At 36.6% G+C, this 17,521-nt stretch overlaps 1 protein-coding gene across 4 annotated transcripts in view; it reads right to left on the bottom strand.

The window, feature by feature from the left end:
- Positions 1-17,521, bottom strand: part of Clns1a (chloride nucleotide-sensitive channel 1A) — a 38,207-nt gene that overhangs the window by 9,268 nt on the left and 11,418 nt on the right. Inside the window, exons 3-7 of one of the 4 annotated variants that reach the window (XM_027942717.2) lie at positions 13,374-13,475; positions 12,675-12,782; positions 11,392-11,565; positions 6,181-6,270; positions 3,268-4,115 (exon numbers count right to left, since the gene is read on the bottom strand). In XM_027942717.2, the coding sequence (XP_027798518.1) occupies positions 6,203-6,270; positions 11,392-11,565; positions 12,675-12,782; positions 13,374-13,475 (452 nt within the window). In that variant the 3' untranslated portion in view covers positions 3,268-4,115; positions 6,181-6,202. Of the gene's footprint in view, positions 1-3,263; positions 4,116-4,425; positions 5,725-6,180; positions 6,271-11,391; positions 11,566-12,674; positions 12,783-13,373; positions 13,476-17,521 lie in introns of those variants that run through there. The other 3 variants (XM_071616524.1, XM_071616523.1, XM_027942718.2) reach the window with 3 other exon arrangements.

Below are 17,521 nucleotides of genomic sequence, written 5' to 3' on the forward strand. Positions count from 1 at the left end.
AAAATGAGTACTAATTGTGAAAATAGCCCTCTGAACTTCACATCAGATTGAATTTGTGACTTCTGATAACCCTGCTTCCTCTGCCATCTTCTCAAATGGTGGCCACTTTCCCACACTCTCAAACCATTGGGCCTAGAGGTGTTCCTTGTCCTTATTGCTACTTCCCATTCATTCTCCTCTACTTCTTCCCTTAAAAACAGGTCATCAACTACCTGGGTACTTGTCGCAGTTAAGCATTATATAGTTCCCTCAAGTCCCCCTTATTCCTAAGGTCTGAGTTCCTGTCATCTTTTCCATAACACTACTCCAGTTATTTCTTGGTAATTAATACCACAGATAGGATCCTTTCCATGTCTTTGCCCCCGTTTGTTGGTTCCCTCCCCTTTAATAATCTTGTCTTTTACTCTGCTCAGCTTATATATAGCTTCAGGCTTAAAATTTATGATCTCAAACACCCCACTTTCCCACTGTAACTCCTTTCCAGCTCACTCACCCTAGTACCCTGTCTCTAGTGATCCCCTGACTACCATAGGGAACTTTTGCCCACTGATAACTTTTCACATTTCTTATCCCTCTCAAGTACTGTCTTCTACTTAAGCAATCATTTACTTGGGCAATCCTCACAAACATGCTTGCACATACCTGTACCTGTAAATCCCTTTCTCATCTCTTCACCTACCCACGACTTAACCACAACTTGATTAAATGCAATAGTCTGCTTATTTGCACTCATGCAATAGAACACAACCAGAATTTGCTGTGTATGTTTAAGGATTTGAGGTTGCTGTCTGTAAGCAGCTGTACATGTTTTACAAGCCAGCATCTAAGCATCTTCCCGGTTTGGGGTAATCTACCACTGTGAGAATCTGGACAGGGCAGTGTCATTTGTTTTAAAAGCTTAAAGTGGCCAGATACTCCATCTGTCCCTTGCAACTAAGGCACAAAGTGCCATCCAGAACTTTGAATCTTGAGTGTACTGACTCAAAGACATAGAGACAATAAAGAAATCAGTCTGATAGCAGCAGGGGAATTAAAACATCTTATGTAACCACTCCTAGGCCCTAACCCTTTTTATGAGCCTTATTTATTTTAGCTTTCTTGTCTATTTTGTAAGCTAGAACATAGCTTTCTAATATTTATTTTCTCCTTAATTAGCTAGTATTTGGATTAATAGCCAAAATTTGGGTTGACACAAGATTGTAATTTCATGAAAATTACTGCACTATCTTCATATTCAAAATGTTTACTATTTGAAGTTCAATGGGAATTGTCTTTGCTTTCTTCACAATGCTTTGAGCTATTTATTGCTGCTCTTAATAAGCCTGATGCAACCACTCCAGTTGCCTTTATTAGCTTGTCCAATGCTTATAAACCATAAACTCATTAGATCTGTTTATAAAGCAGGAGACTTGCCTGAAGATTCTATGAATAATTGCATGGATTTCACGACATCTATTTTAATTGCTCAATGGAATTTTAAATTTCAGGTTTCTCAAATATATTCTAAGTGGTGGATGAATGTTACAGTTTTTCTTATTGGTAATAATTAACATTTAGTGAGCTATTTTTTAGGCACTGTTGTCCTAAGTGCTTAGTATGCATTAGTGATTCATATAATCTCCAAAAAATCCACTCCCCCCCAAATCCTAGCCAGACATAGTGGCACATCTGTAATTCCAGTGACTTGGAAGGCTAAGGAGGATCACAAGTTTGAGGCAGCCTCAGTAACTAAATGAGACACTGTCTCAAAATAAAATACATAAAGGACTGAGGATGTGGCTCAATGGTAGAGCACCCCTGGGTTCAATCCCTAGTACATACAAACAGAACAAATGTCTGTATATACTGTATATTAGTCTTACCCCCAAGTCATACATATTTTTATCTTTAAAAATTAAGATTAAAATATTCTAACCAAGTTCAATTCTTCAATTTAAGTTTTTCTGACTTCTCATTTGAAATTAGGAAGTCCCCAATTCAGCCTTATAAATACTTACATACTGGTTTTATTTCTGTATATATGAAGAGAATGAATATATTAGTGTAAATATGTTCCATCTCCTCCATAATGTGATGGCAATAATTCTATTCTAGAAATACTTTAAAAATAGGATTTACATGAGTATTAGCTATACAGCAGTAAGTGGATCAAAATTCTATAGATAAGGGGCTGGGGTTTTGGCTCAGTGGCAGAGCGCTTCCCTAGCATGTGTGAGGCACTGGGTTTGATTCTCAGCACCACATATAAATAAATAAAATAAAGGTCCATTTATAATTTTAAAAATTCCATAGATAATCTAGTTTTAAATATTTATTATCTCTGAATCTTCACTAATCACACCTGTTTTCTAAAAGTAAAGGACTATACACCATAATCATTAGTGCATAAACTCTCACCTTCACCAATACTGAGAAAGACCCTAATACCATCTCAAAATATGTAACTCACAAGGCTTTAAATAAGATTATTTGAGAAGTATAAATATGCTGGACATGGTGGCACATGCCTATAATCCTAGTCCTGGGAAGGCTGAAGCAAGAGGATTGCAAGTTCAAAGCCAGCCACAGCAACTTAGCGAAGCCCTAAGCAATTCAGGAAGACCCTGTCTTTAAATAAAATATACAAAAGGGCTGGGGATGTGGTTCAGTGGTAAAGTACCCCTGTACCACACATACAAAGGGATAATAAAGGCATCTATACTCATAAGGTAGTCCGGTATATCAGAACACATAATATATGCAAAGAATCCAGGATGGTGGCTGATACACAGGAGGTCTTAGAAAATTTCAGTTTCCATTTCTAAGTGGCTCTTTTACTTGCCAATTAAAACGATTAAGACTTTGTGAATCTAGTTTAAAAAAAAGGAAAATTACTTTAATTGAGGGAAACCACGTGAAAGTGCTGATGAGAACACTGGGCTGAGGACATCAAAATAGACTTTAGTCACTAATTAGCCAACTGGCTGACTCTGAACAGCTTATTTAACCTACAAGTTATCTGAAGTCCAGGTATAAATCTGGAACTACAAATCAGCCTTATAAATACTCAGGTATCTGTGAAAAGCTAACATGTGAAAGTTTAAAAAAATATCAGAAATTATTCCTGTCCAAAGAAAAGCAGCAGAAATTCTTTAAAATATATTCTTTTTCTTACTAAATATTTGCCAGAAGCTCTAACTACATATTTTCTTATTAATTTCATGTTCATATCAACAAAAATGAGCAAAATATGACCAATAAGACTCTCTCTCTCATTTTATTTTATTTTATTTTTTGTGATGCTGGGGATGGAAACCAGGGCCTCTTGCATGTGAGGCAAGTACTCATTTCTGAGATCTACCACTACACCGATAGTATGATATTTTGCCAGCATTACTTAAAAAAACAAAAAACCTCACTAATAGAATTAGTCAAAAACGAGAACAGTGATATAGAAAATGTAGATTTATTTGTTATGTTATTACAAAGACAAAACAATTATCATTAGAAGTACTTGGGGGACTTTCATTTCAGTTCACTGTTCTGTTACAGAAAACTAACCTAAGAGGGTGGAAACTAAATGATATTAACCTAAGAGGCTATACAGGGTAGACTGGTAAAAGAGAGCAGAAGGAGCAGAAGGTAGCTAGAAACACTCTTGTCAGTGGCAGGATCTGTAGCTAGGATATTTCCCAAGAGGCTACTACAGAGGCCTGAATTAATTAATTTGGCCCCCAAATCAGTAAAAGACTCTTGACTCTGTGGAGAATAACAAAGGCTGATCCCTCTGAGATATTTGCCTTTTCTTCCCACACTCCAAGCTCCTGAGCATGTTTACCACAGGCCTGCTACCATACAGATGATTCATACAGCAAAGGCAGGAATTATAGGCTTACTCATAGGGTATCTAACACAAAGTTTTGGGGTAAATGATAAACTACAAGTACCCCCTTGGATGAATTATTTCACCTTTGTTAATAAAGTTCGTAGTTCCTTCTGCTGGTGACAACTTGCTGTCTCAGTATAGTCTGTCTTGAGAAAGAACTAGTTTAAGAGTTTTGGAGAAGGAAAGACTTTCATCAACCCCACTCCAAAGTGGAAGAGGCACCAGGTTCTCTCCTAGTTATAAGCAGAACCTGAAAAACAAAAGGTTTATAATGTTTATAATACAGCTTTATTTACTGAATGCCTTGTGAAGAGTGCCGAGGGATTTAGATATATTATGTCTCAGTCTTTGCGATAACCTGGCCACGTAGTTACCACCCCACTTTATAGATGAGGACGTTGAGGATTAGATAAGGTATATGCCTTGTCCAAGGCAAACAGCCAGCCAGTCCATGGTAGAATTGTGATTCCACCATTCATTTGCCTTCCCCTTCACTCCTTTTCAGGTATTGAGAGATCCCAGTTCAATTATCTATAAATCATTAATGGTCACATAAACACTCTAATTATACCTTGTTTATTCTTTAAAGGCACATACAATTTTAAATGATTACAAATTTATAGATATTGTTTGGAATTCGGGTCAATTACCCAGATGGAAAGCCTGAATAAACTATGAATAAAATATCTCTTTGCCTTTGAGCAAAGAACATGAAATTAACAGAAAACAAATCATCAGCTCATTAGAAAATTTGTGGCTATTTTATGGTTATTTCACCATTACAAAGAATCCTAAGAATGTTTGCCAGGGATTGCAGTAACATCTCATTTGAATAACCACTAGCGACACATCAAATGAGTTTCTCATAATCATTATTAACAGAGTGGTCAATGTTCTCTGAACAGTCTATTCTTCAGGGAAAATACATGAAAAATCAGAAGACCCCAAATTCTGTTTATCCAGTCTCAATAAAACTGTTATTAAACAACTATCTCTGAACTGAAAAAAACAAAACAAAAAAACAATGTGCTATAAAGAATTTGATCAGGAAAGGTGATTGAGGTTGGTACTAAAAGGTTTCCCATGAAGAAGAGTGAAGTTACATCTAGAAGTGAGGGATGAGAGCCAACACTCACAGAACACCAGCGGTGTGCACACACATGGCTGTGCAGAGGAGACGCTGCTAATTTTAGACTATCTGGCTACCACTGATAGAAGTAAATGTGAAAATAAGAACTAAGTATTTATGGGAAGAGATATAAATCACAGAACTCTATGATGTTATTTTTTGATAGTTCTACTGGTAGGATCTGAGAAGAAAGCAGAGATCTAATATCACAATTCATGGTTAGTATGAGAAGCAATGTTAAATCCACAGTGGCAATAATTTGGAAGGTCTGTCTGGAATTTTAAAAGGCTGGTCTCTGATATTAAATGGAACAAGGGTACAGGAAATTAAAATTTTAACTTCAGAAAAGCCAGAGCTAAAATTTATACCAGAAGAAAACAAAATTATTATAAATCTTGCCATGTTACTAACATATGCTTCAATAAAAGGATCTGGAAGATAATTCGAGAAGACAATGCTGTTACAGGGAGGAGAGGACAACAATTTAACAATGTGAAAATTTTGCAGTGTATAAAGTTAACTAAGGTTATCAGTCCTATCTTTGAATAGTATGAACTAGTTACATGGTCTTAAATTATTACTAACATATACTTTAATTACTTGAGCTGGAAAAGGACAATATAGGGGCTGGGGATGTGGCTAAAGCGGTAGCGCGCTCGTCTGGCATGTGTGCGGCTCGGGTTCGATCCTCAGCACCACATACAAACAAAGATGTTGTGTCCGCCGAAAACTTAAAATAAATAAATAAATATTATAAAAAAAGAAAAGGACAATATATTTCTCATAGTAACAAAATAACAAATAGGGACAAACTTCAGGCAAAGCTCATGAAAGTGTCACAGGAGAGAAAATTGGCAGAGTTCTTTCATCAGCCGTGAAAAGCAGGTAAGAAATTACTTAGGAAATTATGGCTTTTTGGATAACTCTACATGGACTTGTTATGGTTTGGTAAATCAGCTTTTAATACTAAGATACATGTGGCAAGTGTGTAATAGATGTTAAACTGAACATCACCACGTTTGTAGACCCTGATTTCTTAGGGAAAAATACGTGTAACTTTCAGTAATTTCAGAATTGGGAAACATTTTTCTGAACTTTATAGAGCTCTCTTCAATTATGAATATAAAAACTTATTATTTCAGATGCTTTTCATGTTCAGTGACAAGGAAGAAAATAAACTACTCACTTTTAAGCAGCATAAATCATTTTCAGTGATCAACATCCGCATCCTCAAACTGTCCAGCAACTGTTGGTGTGGTATCTACCTCCATGCCATCTGAAAAAAACAAAACAAAAAATTTTGCTGAGCCATACTCTACTGAGTACTTCAAATAGGTAGATTCAATGTATAATTTCAACCAGAAGGAAGCTAGTGCCCTCTGTTGGTAAGAGTTGCCCCTCCCCCGCTTTAACTAAAATATCCAGAAACAGAGAAAGGAAAACAACACCTATTAATTTAGGCCAAGTTAAAATTAGTTTACACATTTAACATTTACTTTGTAAATACTCAAACTCAACAAAGAGCTGGAGGTAGGAACTTTTAAAAATTATTTTTTGTGGTGCTGGGGATTGAACCCAGGGCCTTGTGCATGTGAGGCAAGCACTCTACCAACTGAGCTATATCCCCAGCCCCAGGAACTTTCTTTTTTGCAGTACTGGGGACTGAACCCAGGGCCTCATGCATGCTAGGTAAATGTTCTACCACTGAGCTACAGCCCCAGCCCTAGGTAGGAACTTTCATTAAAAAAAAAATTTTTTTTTAATATGTATTTTTTAGTTTTCAGCGGACACAACATCTTTGTTTGTATGTGGTGCTGAGGATCGAATTTGGGCCGCACGCATGCCAGGCGAGTGCGCTACCGCTTGAGCCACATCCCCAGCCCCCTAGGTAGGAACTTTCAAATGCAGTAAATATCAACTATTCACTATTCACAGATTTGTGCTATTTACTGTTAGCCCCCCCCCTTTTTTGTAAGGTATATGGTCCTACTTTCACAAAACCTATAACATAAGGAGAAAAGACAAATCAGAATAAACGGCTTGCTTACTACCCTGTGGCAGTAAAAGTGAGAAGTGACACAGAAAAAAAGTCCTGTGGATAGATTATCTACAACTACTCTATTTACTTCCTAGCTTCCATTCACTCCTTCACTTTCAGCCCATCACAGACTTCTTCCAAAAGCCCCTTGGTATCCTACCACATTGGATATGCAAATGTCCTATCTCTCCACTTTTCTAGTCTTGCTAAAGGGGTACCACTTGTCTGCCTAAACCAGAAACTCCTACCATTTCTCTAATTTGTATTGTTTCTACCTCCTAAATCTCTTAAATGTCAAGTCTCTTGATATTCACTACCTCCACTTAATTTAGGCCACCATCTCTAATTTAATATATAATTTAATAAAAAGGCTTCTTGTCTTTCCTCAAGTATATTTCCTCTCCCTCCAATTTTCCATATTGCGTTACAGTCACCATCTGAAACACTATAATCAAATTGTTCAATGGCTTCTCACTGACCTAAAGGTAATGTTCAAAAAAAAACCTTTTTGCCAGGTTTGGTGGCACATGCTTGTAATCTCAGTGACTCAGGAGGCTGACATCACAAGTTTGAGATCAGCCTCAGCAATTTAGCCAGATCCTATTTCAAAGTAAAAAGGGTTGGGGATGTAATGTAGCTCAGTGGTACAGCCTCCCACCAGGGTTCAATCACCAGTACCAAAACAAAAACAAATATCAATCAATCATACCTGGGGAATTGAACCCAGGGCCTCAACCACACTAGTTAAGCTTTACCACTGAGTTGTATCACTCACTGCTTTCCTTTAAAATTTGAGGCAGGGGCTGGGGTTGTGTGCCACTTGCCTAGCACATGTGAGGCCCTAGCACCACATAAAAATAAATAAATAAATGTATTGTGTCCAACTAACTAAACAATAAATATTAAAAAGAAAAAATTGAGGCAGGATCTTACTACGTTGCCCAGGTTGTCCTTGAGCTTACAATTCTTCTGCCTCAGCCTCCTGAGCAGCTAGGATTACAGATCTGCACCACACTGGCATGAATGACCTCTTGAACCTTTCCATTCAACAAAGCCCTTGACCTGCCTCTTCCTTCAACCTGTGTGCAATCTCCCTTCACCTAGGTCACTTCTCTTCATTTTTAGATCACAGCTTAGATATCACTTAACTATACCAGTTGGTGAGGGGCCTACCCCGTACGAACTCACAGCTTCCCAAGCATCTCCTGTATCTCATGGCTGTATCTCTACATATTGTTAACTTACTCTTCTGTTCACTAAAAAGTCAATGACATGAAGATATAACCTCATCTTTCTCAAGCACTATTGTATTCACCGCACCAGGTTCAGTGAATAAATGCCTTTTACAAAACTGAGTACCTAAAACACTGAAATACCATTAGCAGACTACAAATGTTTAAGTGACAACAAGAATGATGTGAGTACTCAGAACTTTAGAAGATGGGCAATGGTGTAAAATTAAGAAGTTTTACAGATACGCAATTCCAGTGTGTTTTATTTAATAAAGCATATGGATTAAAGTCCTCAAATTTTACTTTAATCCAGTTTTTTTGTGATCTTAAAATAATTTGCTACATAAAATATTAATCAAGGAATTTTATAATTAAAAAAACAAAAACTTCATTAATAAAAGTCTTTTTTCAATGTCTACACCATCTAAGTCATTTCACCCTTTTAAAGTCTACATTAAAGGTTCACCAGCTGGGGCTTAATATGGTGAACCAGGTGGAATGTGACACACTTGTAGGATGACTTGGGAGGATCACTTGAGCCCGGAGATGAGATCAGCCTGGAAAACATAGTAAGACCACCATCTCAAACAAAAACCAAAAATTTAAAAAGCAGGGGACAAAAGGAATAATAGTGAAACCCAAAACCCCAAACTTTTCCAAACTAAACTATCCCATAAGTCAGGCATGATGGTACACACATGCAATCCTAATTATTCTTACAGTCTCAGGTACCTGGGAGGCTGAGGTGAGAGGATCACTTGAGCCCATGAAATTGAGATTGGGTGACAGAGGGACCCTGTCTCAAAAATAAATTTTTAAAAATTCCAGAACTTCAAGAACCCCAGGTCAAAATGCTATGTGCATGGAGATAAAGATACTGATTAATGCATTATGAGAGAAACTTAAGCATACGAATAAGTGAAAAACTAAGGTAAGCCTCTTTAGAAATATTCTGTAGTCATTACTAAATACAAGAAAGATGCAAGAAGTGTTTATAAACCAGTGTATTATTTCTGTGTGATGGTTAATTTTATGTGTCATTTTGGTCAGGCTGTTTTGCCCAGAGTTTGTCAAATATTATTCTACATATTACTGTGGAGGTATTTTTAATTTCTTTAAAAATATTTTAGTTGTTGATGGACCTTTATTTATTTATATGTGGTGCTGAGAATCAAACCCAGTGCCTTACACACTAAGCCACAAACCCAGCCCTCCTTTTAAATTTTTTTTATGAACTTATTATTAATGAATTTTAAAATTGTATTTATTTATTTTTTGGTACTGGGAATTGAACTCAGAGGCACTCAACCACTGAGCCATATCTCCAGCCCTATTTTATATTTTATTTAGAGACAGGGTCTCACTGAATTGCTCAGCGCCTCCCTCTTGATGAGGCTGGCTTTGAACACACAATCTTCCTGCCTCAGCCTCCAGAGCCACTGGGATTGCAGGCGTGTAACACCGCGCCTGGCTTTATTAGACCTTTTAAAATTAAATTTTAATAGGTACATTATAATTACATATAACGGTGGGATTCATTGGATATTTTCATATACACACACAGCACAATTTAGCCTGTTTCATTCCCCATAGCTCCCTTTTTCCTCCTTTCCTCCCACTCCCAATCTCCTTCCATTATTTTACTGGTGTCTCTTCTATTTTCATGAGGACTCCTTTTTCCTTAGTTTTCACATGGGAAAGAAAACATATAACTCTTGCTTTTCTCAGTCTGGCTTGTTTCACTTAGCATTATGTTCTCCAGTTGTATCAATTTTCCTGTAAACAACATAACAGTGTTCTTTATGGCTAAAACTTTATGGAGTATATGTACCAATTTTCTTTATCCATTCATCTGTTGACAGACATGTAGGCTGAGTCCCTAACTTGGCTACTGTGAATTGAACTGCTATAAATGCAGATATGCATGTATCACTAAGGTAATGCTGACTTTAGTTCTTCTGGATAAATACCAAGGAGAAGTATAACTGGGTCATAAGATGATCCCATTCCTGTCTTTGGTGTGGAGGTACTTTTTAGATGAGATTTACATTGAAATCAGTGAACTTTGAGTGAACCAATTTCCCTCCATAATATGGTAGGCTTCATTCAGCCCATTGAAGGCCAAATAGAAAACTGACTGCTCTTACCCTAAGCAGAAGAAATTCTGTCAGCAGATCACCTTTGGACTCAAAATGCAACATCAATCAATTCTTCCCTGGGTGTTCAGTCTGCCAGCCTACCTTGCTGATTTTGGACATGCCAGCTTTCACTGTTTACACATCTATCTATCTATATTTGTGTGTGTGTGTAAAAATAAGAGTGTGTATGCATACACACATACAGGAGGACATCCCTCCACTTTATGCCTGTGAAGAAGGATTACCCTATCAAATAGTAATGTTATTCGGTAACACAGCAGATATAATAGCAGCTTGATGTAAAATGTAGGGATGTTTCCCTGGTATGTGTGTGTGATACATACACATTAGTTAGTGGAAAAAGGGGAAAACCTAGATACAGACATGGACAGAGGATGTGAAGCCATAGGGAAAACAGAGCCATGTATAGGCCAAGAAAAGGGACTGGAATAGATCCTTCTCTCAGTCCTCAGACAACCAACCCTGGGCTTCTAGCCTCCAGAATTATGAGACAATACATTTTTATTTTTAATACCACTCAGTCTATGGTACTTTACTATGATAGTTCAATCAAACTAATACAGATTTGCAACAAAAAATAGTAAATATATCAGTCAGAATATACTTATTTTTCTTTTCTTTCTTTTTCCATTTATTCATTGTTTGTGAGCATTTTTTAAATATTTGGGGCTGGGGATGTGTCTCAGTGGTACAGTGCTTCATTAACATTAAGGCCCCAGGTTTAATTCCCAGCACTGGGGGTGGGGGTGGGAAACAAACAGAATTTCTATTTTTGTAATTGAGGGGTATGAAATCACTAAAAAAGCAAACAATCCCTGTAAGAATTCCCATTCTAGGTAATTGTACATTTGTTTCCTACTGTAGTTAATTTTGAGATTTGTCTTAGTTTCCAAAATAACCTGTTTCTCCATAACTTCCCTTACTGCTCAGGTAGCCATCTGTTCACACTGAAGAGAAAGGACACTCACCTTCATAATCTCTTACTGAATCTTCCGTCCGGACCCCAGCCATGTTATACTGGCTGCTCACAGACTGAGAAAGCATTCCTTCTAATCTCTCCAGTGTAGCTTGCCCTTCTGCTGTTAAATGGGATAATCCTTCTTCATAGGTATAAAATGTAGGAATATCCCCTTGCCCTTGTTCTAAACAAACAGAAAACTTTTAAGCCATTATACAACAATTAGAAAAAACAAGATGAATAATTAATACATTTGCTAAAGATGAGGTAGAGTAAAAAAACATTTCCGGAGAAACACCTCCAACATTCACTAATGTGGACACTGTTGAAGACAAATATAAAGAGAATGTCCCTACCCTCCAACATGAGAAAGGATTCCTAGAGGTAATAAACCAGTAAATAGCAATTCCCAGAGAAAGACATGTTCGGAGAATACAAGGAAAAAAGAGGGTCAAGGAGTCCTATATTATCGCAGGTGGAATTTTACAGGTGAGAGTAAATCAGTTTGATATTAATTTGTACTAAAGGTTTTATTATGATTAAAATACATGCTTTTTAGAAATTTTGGAAAATACCAAAAGGATAAAAAATAAAAACCACTCAAAAATCTCAGAAAGATGAGACATATTTAGATAATGTGAAGGAAAATTTCAGAAATGAGTGTAAGGCCAAGAATCTAGGATGTATGAAGGAAAAGTGCTGTGGACACCCAGATTAGTGTTTGGAAGATTAGTGGGGGAAAAAAAAAAACAAAACAAAACAAAAAATCAAAGAGAATTCACATGCCTCAAACTATGAGACTCTACTAGGTTAGTGAATATAATTCTAGTCTGGGAATGCAATGGAAAATATTTTTAGATAAATGAAGAATAGTCTGGGAAGGAAAAACTGACCTTGACAGTAAGCTGTTAGAAGAAATACATTAAATAAGACAGAGATGACTCAGCTTCTCAAAGAATGGAGACAGGTCTGTTCTCTTGGGGCAGCTACTTCAGTTTAAGACCCTTTTCTGACTATCCATCACTTTTCTTTCCTTCTATTTATCTCTATTTATTCATGTTCTCCCACCAATAACATTTTACCCTCCAACTTGGAAAGCTCCCATATTCTCCCAGTTCAACTGTTGATAGGGCTTAGGCATTAAGTGTGCCACTGTATGGGTTAGTTTTATTTATAACTGTTTTATACTGGCTGCTTCTTGGATACATAAAGGACTATAATCCCCTACCCTGAATACAAATAAGTGCTCAAAATGAAACAGTAAAACAAATCCTGAAAATACATTTCACTAACCATGTGCTTCCACATCATATTCTTCTCCATCATAATCATCTGAGTCTTCATCCTCAGGATCTGGATGCAAAGCCTGGCATTCACACATTGCAGTGAACATCACTTCCACTAAACAAAGACATTAATTTATAATTCATATTTTTGGAATAAAATAATATTTTATAATAAAATAACCATCAGTGCAAATAAATTTAACAGGTAGATGAGATTTACTAGGATAACAGTATTTACAATTTTGAAATTCCAAGTAGGGCTGATCCTTCAAAAAGTGCCTGAGGTTGCAGACAAATCACAAACTAAGAATTCATTTCAAGATATTACTGAGATCTCTTAATGGGTGGTTGGATTTTCTGCAAAAAGTGATCGGAGTCCTTGGTCAGATTGATCAGGATAAATCCTCTCAGTTGATGGGGCACTTTCCAATGATCTCTCACTCTGGAAATGCTGTGACTACTCTACTACCCAACAGATGAGATTCACAGTACCATAAATCAGTAAAACTAAACAGAGTCCTCCACTCACAAAATACACCAGGTAACATAGTGTATACCACACTCACAACCCTGATATTAATAGTACGTCATCTTCAATGATATTATAGATGCTAAAATAAAGAAAAAACAGAATGGAGGTAATGGTGCATCAATGGGGGAATGCTTGGTACATAAAGAGAAAAGAAAAATGCTATAGAACACTCACATGCTGATTTATCACTAGGCACAAATCTAAATTCAGTAATAGGTTCAACATCATCATCACTGTCTTCCTCCTCTTCATCAGCAAGAGATTCTTTTGATTCTTCTAGAAAGATAATAAAAATAACTTTTTAATGATATTACTCATTTGACTTTTTGAAAAAAAAAAAAGCTAGAAGAATTTCCTAAGAGATACTTTTTGATACATCTGAAAAACTACAATTTAATTTTTTCTTACAGTTATTTTAGAGCTAAAAAAAAGTTCTAGGGGTGTAGCTCAGTGCTACAGCACTTGCTTATCATGTTCAAGGCCCTGTGACAAATCCCTAGCACTGGTGGTGGTGAGACTCTGGATAGTCTCTGGTTAGTAACATTGTGCTTCACTGATTCCTAAGGATTTCAGGGTTCCCACAGAGCCACAGTGATTCCACTATCATTTGTTTTATTACTTTTCACGTTAAAGCAAAGGGTTCAGAAGCAGTGTGTATCCACTGATGTGATTGACAACTAATAATTCACAGATGAGAAAACTAAAGCCCATGGAAGTTAACTGACCCAACAGATAAATTAAACAGTCTGAAGACAACAACAAAAAACCTCCCCAAAACTGTTCAAAGAGAACTGACTTAGCTTAGTCACAGAGCACTTGTTCAGCATTTGGGAGGCCCTGAGTTTCATGGGGTGGGGGTATAAAGACAAATGTTGAGAGAAAGGAGTAAGTGCTGGTGCAAGTGGAAATTGCTACAACCACGTTACACATTTAAGCATGTACTAATGAAAATATAAAAAATAAACTGAATATTCAAGAAAAGGAAACGGATGCATTGTAACCTAATCATATTTTATAGACAACTGTTAAAAAATAAAACTGAATGAAAAAGCTAGCTGCAGAATGTATAACATCAATTACATTAAAATGTTAAAACACCACACAAAAACCCTTATATTGCTTATGGGCATATACATTTCAGTAAAAGTTAAAAGCATAGATAGGAAGAACACATAAACCTCATGATACTGTTTGACTCTCAATTTAGAGAGTAGGGGATCAAATGGGAAGTCAGACAAAAAGGGTTTGAAAGTACTGACAAAATAATTTTTAAAAGTCTAGTAATTATGAAAACGTTAAAATTTATGCTGGATATTGAATAACAGAAAAATGTTTATTATTCTCTGTACTTCTCAATTGTTTGAATTTTTTCATAATAAAAAAATATAGGTCACCAAAATATTTAAGTAGGCCCCCAAAACATTAAAACACATTCCAAATTAGTAATCTTAAAAATATAAGTTTTGCTATAACAAAGTTACCATTTTAAGAAAATGTTAATTTTCCATGTGAATGAAGATGAGGTAGAAAGGTACTCCTCCTCCCCTCCTTTTTTTTTTTTTTTTGTAGAGCTGGGCATCAAACCTATGGCCTCATGCATGCCAGGCAAGCACTCTTAACACTGAACCATATCCCCAGCCCCCAAAGTATAATCTTTTTTTTTTTTTTGAGAGAGGGAGAGAGAGAGGGAGAGAAAGAGAGAGAATTTTAGTATTTATTTATTTATTTTTTAGTTTTCGGCAGACACAACATCTTTGTTTGTATGTGGTGCTGAGAATCGAACCCGGGCCGCACGCATGCCAGGTGAGCGCGCTACCGCTTGAGCCATATCCCCAGCCCCCCAAAGTATAATCTTAATATAGCAATTCTATTTGCAAAGGTCAATTATAGGGGCACTATCCACTAAACCCTTTATGTCATGTAAGTTTATTATAGATTAGTGAAAAACATACAAATAAGCAATAAGGAAAAAAAACCCAAATGGCCAGTATTAGTAGTCTGAAGTGACAGATTTTCTGTTTCTAATGTTATTATATTGTTAAATATAATATACATGTCTCCTAGCTGGGCAATGGCACATGCCTATAATCCTAGCCATTGTGGGGTTCTGAGGCAGTAGGATTCTGAGTTCCATGCCAGCCCTACGCAACTAAGAAAGACTCTTGAAATAAAAAATAAAAGTGGATGGGGGTGTAACTCCATGGTAGGGCACCCCTTGGTTCAATTCCCACTATTGGGAGGGGACAGACACCCACCCACACCCCTACCTTCTGTAAACAAGTAGAACAATATAAAAATACTGGAGAACTCTAAATAATTCTAAATAGTAGAATAAGTTACTTAGTACTACCAAACTTTTTCAATACACTTTAAAAAATAAAATTGTGTCACACTGTAATTACTATTCTATAATTGAATATTGTTTTTAAAAATAATAAAAGTAATAAATGCTTGTATAAAAATAAATGGAAGAGTCTAAATGTATTAAAAGAAAAAGTTCCTACCCCTATAGTTCATCTCCCCAGATATAACTAATATTATTAATTCTATTATATCCTCATGATTTTTTTAACACTATAGTTTGAATCTACCTTAAGGCAAAAAATAAAAATGTATAGCATTTTTACAATCCAAAAAGATTACATCCATCACCAACACTTACCATCTCATGCTAGGTCACTGCAGTAGCATCCAAACTATGTCTCTCTAAACCTTTATAAATTTTCAACAATGGGAATGAATTTTAAAAATAGATTATTTAAAGATACTCTAATCTTAACAATGAGCTGATAGTCATTTTAAAGGAGATTTTGTGTCGCAGGAGAAACTACTTTCTAGAAAGCTGGAAAAGTCTTCACATATTTTTCTAAGAAAGGATCAATCATAATCTCATCAATTTCAAGCAAATAATCACATAGAACACAAGTTTTTGGGGTTTTTTTTTTTGGTACCAGGGATTGAACCCAGGGCAATATAACCACACAGCCACATCTCCAGCCCCTTTTAAAAATTTTTTTAGAGGCAGGGCCTCACAGAGTTGCTTAGGGCCTTGAAAAGTTGCTGAGGCTGGCTTTGAACTCACGATCCTCCTGCCTCAGGTTCCCAAAGAGCAGAGTTTAAAATATCTACCTAAAACCTACTGAACTGTCCCATTTCTTGAAGTTCAGAACTTCAAAGATTTGCTTTGTGTGAGCAAAGGTGGGTATTAGGGATCAAACTCAAGGCCCTGTGCATGCTAGGCAAGCTCTCTACCAATGAGCCACATTGCAGCACATTTTATCTTTGTATTTTGAGGCAGGGTCTCACTAAGTTGCTCAGGCTGGCCTGGAACTTGAGATTCTCCTGCCTCAGCCTCCTGAGTAGCTGGGATGTTCCACCACAACCAGCTAAGCATTTGCATTTTTAACAAGATCCCAGATATATCTAATATGTAGCCAGGTTTCAGAATTGAAGACTAGTAAAATCCTCTTAATTTTTTGGATGAAACAGATGCTCAGAGAAAACGACTTGCCTAGCAAGTTAACCACCCAGAATTTCCTTATTTAGTATTCTTTATCTGTTTAGCCAGTATTTGCCTGAACCTTAACTCTCTAGCCTTTTTACTGACAAGTACCCAATGCCAATACCTAACACTATTTAGGGATATTTTACAGTGGTATTTGTTTTGTTTTTGGTGCTGGAGATTGAACCTAGGGTCTCATGTATGCTAAGCACACATTTATGTCACTAAGTTACACTCGGCACTAACACATCAGCATCTGGAATTGACTGACAAGAATATCTCTAAGCCTTTGCATTTCTATGCGTGACTAAACACAACACATGATTCTCTTAACACTACAGTTTGAATCTTGAATGTCATTAAAAGGCCCACACGGTAAAGGTTTGGTTACCAGCCTATGAAGCTATTAGAAGTTGGTGGAACCTTTAGGATAAGGGGACTGGTAGAAAGAAATTAGGTTATGCCCTCAGTGGAGATACTGGGACCCCAGTCCCCACATTCTTTTTTTGCTTTTTGGCTGCCATGAGGTGAATAGGCCTATTCTACCATGTACTCCTACCATGATGTATTGTGCCACTACAGGCCCAAAGCAATAGGGCCAAGTGAACCAAAACAAACCTTTCCCTTATTAAGTTGGTTACCTCAGGTATCTTGTTACAGTAACAAAAAGCTAAAAGTTGCATTTACCTAGTGAGTGAACTTCGGAGCCTAACATCTCACTAAGAAATTATCCTACACCTCAAGTTCAACAGCCTTTCACTTTTCCTTATCCTCTTTTTTAAACTTCACTAGAGTTTTTTAAATCTCTCTTTGAAGCTTT

Source organism: Marmota flaviventris, chromosome 9 (genome assembly GCF_047511675.1).
Source record: "Marmota flaviventris isolate mMarFla1 chromosome 9, mMarFla1.hap1, whole genome shotgun sequence".
In the NCBI taxonomy this organism is placed as follows: Eukaryota; Metazoa; Chordata; class Mammalia; order Rodentia; family Sciuridae; genus Marmota; species Marmota flaviventris.